We start from the raw sequence: 5985 nt of genomic DNA on the forward strand, positions 1-5985 counted from the left end.
TATATTGTATGTCTTCATATTTAGTTAGATATTTGGAATTATTTTTCACTGTTACTCTGTGCTGTATCTACTGTGGATCTGTTTACAATTTTTTTAAAGTATTCTTGCACTTGTTCTGCTGTGACTGCTGGGCAGTTAATTGGAATATTATGTTTTACTCAGGGTATTATAAAAACTTAATGAGTTTCTCCAGAGAGTAGCTGAGTCTTGTAAGCCAGGAAGGTTGCAAATTTGATCCCTTGCTCTCTGTTATCAGTTAATTTCAGTAATAAGTTTTTGACAGTTGACCTCAATATCTCTGGGTTTAGAAATAGAAAATATGTCGAAACTACCATATTAATTTTGCTTTAATGGCCTTGCTATATGTGTGGACATTAGATGATTCAGCTGCACTGTCAAACATTGTTGAGATTCCCATATGACTAGCGGAGAATCACATTCAGAATTTCACTAATTTTAGGATAGTGGGGGTGGTTGGGGAACAATTTGGACCTTTCTGACTAATTTGTGAGCTTATTAGATAGCAAATGGTCAGTATTATCTCTCTGAATTTGACCATAACTTCAGGATTTAGTGCAAATGCAGATTAACTTAGAAATCCTGGATATGCAGTCTTGCAACATAGACTGCACTATAGATGCTCCCCCTTCACTTACAACCACACAAAACTGGCAATCGGTGAGGTCAATCACTTATGCCAACCTGTCTAAACCTTTTCTTTTATCTACAGGGGATGGAATGCAATGTCTACTCTTATATTTTCAAGGAAAAATTGTATTTATGAGATATATACTTCCTATTATAATTACTACAATTCTGTTAAATAGGTGTTTAAATCCATTTAGCTTTATTAGTACTTCTAAACAATCAGCTAAATTCACCCAAGAAAATACAAGCGATTACTGAAGTGACTTTCCTTACATCAAACAGTAAATTATAGTACTGTATATTCTGTTTCTTTTTTTTTACATATGTTCAGTTATTTACTGGCTTTAGCACCACGTTTATTTAGGCATCTTTTTTTTCTCTTTAAGGGATACAAGAATTGCAATTGAAGATAAATATTCATATGTAAATATTATTATACTTGCCTCAATATTTAAATGTAAATTGTGTTGAGGTTTAAATGGAAAAAGTCGCTAGTGACTTAGAATGATTACCAGAAAAGGTTGTGCTATTTAGTTGGCCTTGTTTAATTAAATGCCGGCTGGCCTCACCACAGAGTAAATCTTAACCTTGCACTAACAGCACTTAATTGCAGAAAACAAAATAATAATTTATCACTTGAATTTAGTTTTCCTTTGAATATCAGTTTCTTTTGCCAATTCTCCTGATTGCTGAAGAAATTGAATTGTTGCTGGGATACCGTTCCCAAGATGCCAAGCATCTTGTGTCGGTGAACACGTAATTCACATGAATCTTTATAGTAAGCATTGGCAAGCTAAACACAGCCAAGCCCACCCAAAGTTCATTTACACGTGACCCAAAACCTCCTTGGTCTGTATGATTCAGCTGCTCGCTAAGCTGTTGAGCTAACTCATTTCAGGATGTTTGTAATTATTTTTATGCTCTGTAACTATAAATCATTTTAAAATATCTGAAGAAAAATGAATGAGTTGTCTGATGATTTCCACATTTACACTGATCTGAGGAGGTGTAACCAAATTTTCAATAATCCTAGTTACAACATAAATTATACAGAAATAAATAGCTGAGGAATATTTCTAATTTAGTTATTTGAGGGTTTGTCTTGTCAGGGGTACTTTAAAAATGTAAATTGAAATGAAATTGTATTGTTATTATGGGACTATTTGGGAGGAATGCACAGATTAAACTTAGACATGTTTGACTAATTCAATTGTGTATTTATGCTGCAACTAATGTAGTACTGTTTCAATTTGATTCCATACAGTGGTAACTTCTTTGCAATGTCAAATAGAATTTAAAAGTGACTTGCACCTATTGCATACTCATCTCTTATCCAGATTTGGATTAGAGAGTATGAAAACACTCCCCTTTTTATCTTGACATAAAGCTGACGTTTTGCTGGAAATTCAGAAACGACAGGCAGTTCCCCCGGTTGCAAACAGGTTCCGTCCTTGAATCTGTTCGCAATTTTTAAAAAATTCATTTTGTGGGATGTGGGCGTTGCTGGCTGGCCAACATTTCTTGCCCATCCCTAGTTGCCCTTGAGAAGGCGGTGGTGAGCTGCCTTCTTGAACTGCTGCATTCCTCTTGCTGTGGGTTGACCCACAATACTATTAGGGAGGGAATTGCAGGATTTTGACCCAGTGACAGTGAAGGAACGGCTAAATATTTCCAAGTCAGGATGGTGAGTGGCTTGGAGGTGGTGGTGTTCCCATATATCTGCTGCCCTTGTCATTCTAGATGGAAATGGTTTTGGAAGGTGCTGTCTGAGGATCTTTGGTGAATTTCTGTAGTGCATCTTGTAGATAGTACACAATGCTGTTACTGAGCTTCAGTGGTGGAGGGAATGAATGTTTGTGGATGTAGTGCCAATCAAGCGGGTTGCTTTGTCCTGGATGGTGTCAAGCTTCTTGTGTTGTTGGGACTGCACACATCCAGACAAGTGGGGAGTATTCCAGCACACTCCTGACTTGTGCCTTGTAGATGGTGGACAGGCTTTGAGGAGTCAGGAGGTGAGTTACTTGTCACAGTGTTCCTAGCTTCTGGCCTGCTCTTATAGCCACTGTGTTTATGTGGTGAGTCCAGTTGAGTTTCTGGTCAATGGTAACCACTGCGATGTTGATAATGGGGGATTCAGTGATAGTAACACCATTTGAATGTCAAGGGACAGGGGTTAGATTGTCTCTTATTGGTGATAGTCATAGCCTGGCATTTGTGTGGCGTGAATGTCACTTGCCACATGTCAGCCCAAGCCTGGATATTATCCAGATCTTGTTGCATGTGAACATGGACTGCTTCAGTGTCTCAGGAGTCACGAATGATGCTGAACATTGTGCAATCATCGGTGAACATCCCCACTTCTGACCTTATGATGGAGGGAAAGTCATTGATGAAGCAGCTGAAGATAGTTGGGCTGAGGACTCTACCCTGAGGAACTCCTGCAGAAATGTCCTGGAGCTGAGATATTTGACCTCCCACAACCACGACCATGTTCCTATGTGTCAGGTATGGCTCCAACCACCACAGTATATGCCCCCGATACCCATTGATTCCAGTTTTGCTAGGGCTCCTTGATGCCACACTAGGTAGAATGCAGCCTTGATATCAAAGGTTGTCACTCTCGCCTCACCTCTGGAATTCAGCTCTTTTGGCCATGTTTGAACCAAGGCTGTAATGAGACCAGGAGCTGAGTGGCCCTGGTGGAACCCAAACTGGGCGTCACTGAGCAGGTGCTGCTTGATAGCACTGTTGATGACACCTTCCATCACTTTACTGATGATCGAGAGGAGACTGATGGGGCGGTAATTGGCCGGGTTGGATTTGTCCTGCTTTTTGTGTACGGGACATACTTGGGCAATTTTCCACATTGTTGGGTAGATACCAGTGTTGAAACTGTACTGGAACAGCTTGGCTAAGGGAGCGGCAAGTTCTGGAGCACAAGTCTTCAGTACTATTGCCGGAATGTTGTCAATTTGTACACAACACAATGCAGGACAGAAAATAGCCATTCGTAAGTACAAAGAAATTTGTTACATGTCGGATCTTTAAAATTATTATTAATACACCCCTTTATGGAATTGTGTTTGTAAGTATGAGCACTCATAAGACAGATATTCATAAATCGGGGATCCCTGCATTGTCAGTGTTTCTGTGCTCCTCCAGTATTAGCACCATTAATGTCCAGATACCCATCACTACTAGATTCCATTAATCCCTAAATAATCATAGAAATAATGAAAATGTTTACTGTTACAGTGTAGAAGTCTTTGAAACTGTTATACCTTGTTTAGTGAAATGTAACTAAATATTTTATAATTTATATTAACACTTTGTTGGGTTTTTTAGCTCAAGTGGGCAATCCTGAGTGAGAATACACTGAATTCTTAGACATAGACTCCCTACAGCGTGGAAACAGGCCCTTTGGCCCAACGAGTCCACACCGACCCTCGGAGCACCTCACACAGACCCATCCCTTATAACCCACCTAATCTACACATCCCTAAACACTATGGGCAATTTAGCATGGCCAATCCACCTAGCCTGCACATTTTTGTGACAGTGGAAGGAAACCGGAGCACCCGGAGGAAACCCACGCAGACATGGGGAGAATGTGCAAACTCCACACACACAGTCGCCTGAGAGTGGAATCAAACCCAGGCCCTTGGTGCTGTGAGGCAGCAGTGCTAACCACTGAGCCACCGTGCCACCCTTCACTTTGGCTTTAAGTAAATATTTCATGAACTTCAAAATAAAATTATTTATTGATGCTCAAATGACTGAAGCATAATTCATTTTAGCTAAGTTCCTATTTTGTTCTGGATTCCTGGCCAATTCTGTCTAGTTTTGCAGTGAAATTGAGTGGTCACAGAGAAATCTGTGAATGAATGTAAGACATTTAAAAAGAGGAAATTAAAAAAACGTTTTTTTCCAAAAACTTCAAGTTCTGAGCTGTTTCTAAAATATTATGCAGAAAAAAAAGCATGAACTCATTATGAAAATAATAAAAGATGCTCTGTGGTGCAGAGAAACAATAAATCTTTGTATTTTTCTGTCCTTTTCATTGTGGACTGAAATGGGAAAAGAATTTTGAAAAACCAAGGATTGTGGAAGTGATTGCTGCATTTGTAAATGCAAATCACTGAAACTCATTCTAAGTGGCGATTACACTGCTGCTTTGTTCAACCAGTGGGGGAGGCTGGTTGCAGACAGCCTGGCACCAGAGGTGTATACAAAGTGAAATTTGGCCAGCAACAAACAGCTGATTATTGTTTGGCTCAAATTAGTAAAAACTGTCAATACCATGTGCCATCTGCCAGCCAATAAACTTTGACAAGTTCCTGGTTAGTTGAATAGCTTGTGGGTGTGAACAATACTGCCAGAAGTCTGTGAGCCTCCAAAAGGGGGAGGTAATGTGTCTCTCTGCAGTCTATAACACCTGAAGCCCAAAGAGAGCCAATTTTTTTCTCCCACCACTTGTAAATAGAGATAACAAGGTGTGGAGCTGGATGAACACAGCAGGCCAAGCAGCATCAGCGGAGCAGGAAAGCTGACGTTTCAGGTCTGGACCCTTCTTCAGTTGCCTTTAAGCCAGAAGTCAGTGACTTTAACATTTCTGAATCAGTCACTCTGAACCTCCTGTAAGGAAGTGAAATGTAATTGGAGAAGAGCGATCGAAGAACAGCAAAATCTGAAAAGTGAAAGTTTTAATGAACCATGTAGACGGGCCATTGAATTGCCTTCCCAGCTTTTCTCTCCAGCCATAACACCAATATTTTTATTCACTTAGTATATGCGTCAGGGAAGTTTTATAAGGGGTTATAGTTTCAACTAATTGAATTATATATCAGAAATCACATGACACCAGGTTATTGTCCAACAGAGATAGTAGGAACTGCCGATGCTGGAGTCTGAGATAACAAGGTGTGGAGCTGAAGGAACGCAGCAGGCCAGGCAGCATCAGAGGAGCAGGAAAGCTGACGTTTCGGGTCTGGATCCTTCAGAAAATTTTCTGAAGAAGGGTCCAGACCCAAGCATCAGGTTTCCTGCTCCTCTGATGCTGGCCTGCTGTGTTTCTCTAGCTCCACACTTATTGTCCAACAGATTCATTTGAAAACACAAGTTTTTGGAGCGTAGCCCCTTTGTCAGGTGACCTGACAAGCTTGTGTTTTCAAACAAATCTGTTGGACTATAACTTGGTGTCATGTGATTTCTGACCTTGTCCACCCCAGTCCAACACCGGCATCTCCACATCATGAATTATATATCAACAGTTCATAGTTATTTACCTGTAGCTATTAGTTGTTTATTTGTAATAGTTACTCCTGTAAATTCCAGAAA

The 5985-nt window shown here is 40.2% G+C and overlaps 1 protein-coding gene across 1 annotated transcript in view; it reads left to right on the plus strand.

Moving 5' to 3' along the window:
• The window catches only part of LOC109917938 (alpha-1,6-mannosylglycoprotein 6-beta-N-acetylglucosaminyltransferase A-like), a 21930-nt gene extending 20522 nt beyond the window's left edge, over nt 1-1408 (plus strand). The window contains exon 10 of the mRNA XM_048608407.1: nt 1313-1408. Within this exon, the coding sequence (XP_048464364.1) occupies nt 1313-1408 (96 nt within the window). The remainder of the gene's footprint in view (nt 1-1312) is intronic.
• Nucleotides 1409-5985: the final 4577 nt, after the last annotated feature.

Source organism: Rhincodon typus, chromosome 2 (genome assembly GCF_021869965.1).
Source record: "Rhincodon typus isolate 14 chromosome 2, sRhiTyp1.1, whole genome shotgun sequence".
NCBI classification, from domain to species: domain Eukaryota; kingdom Metazoa; phylum Chordata; class Chondrichthyes; order Orectolobiformes; family Rhincodontidae; genus Rhincodon; species Rhincodon typus.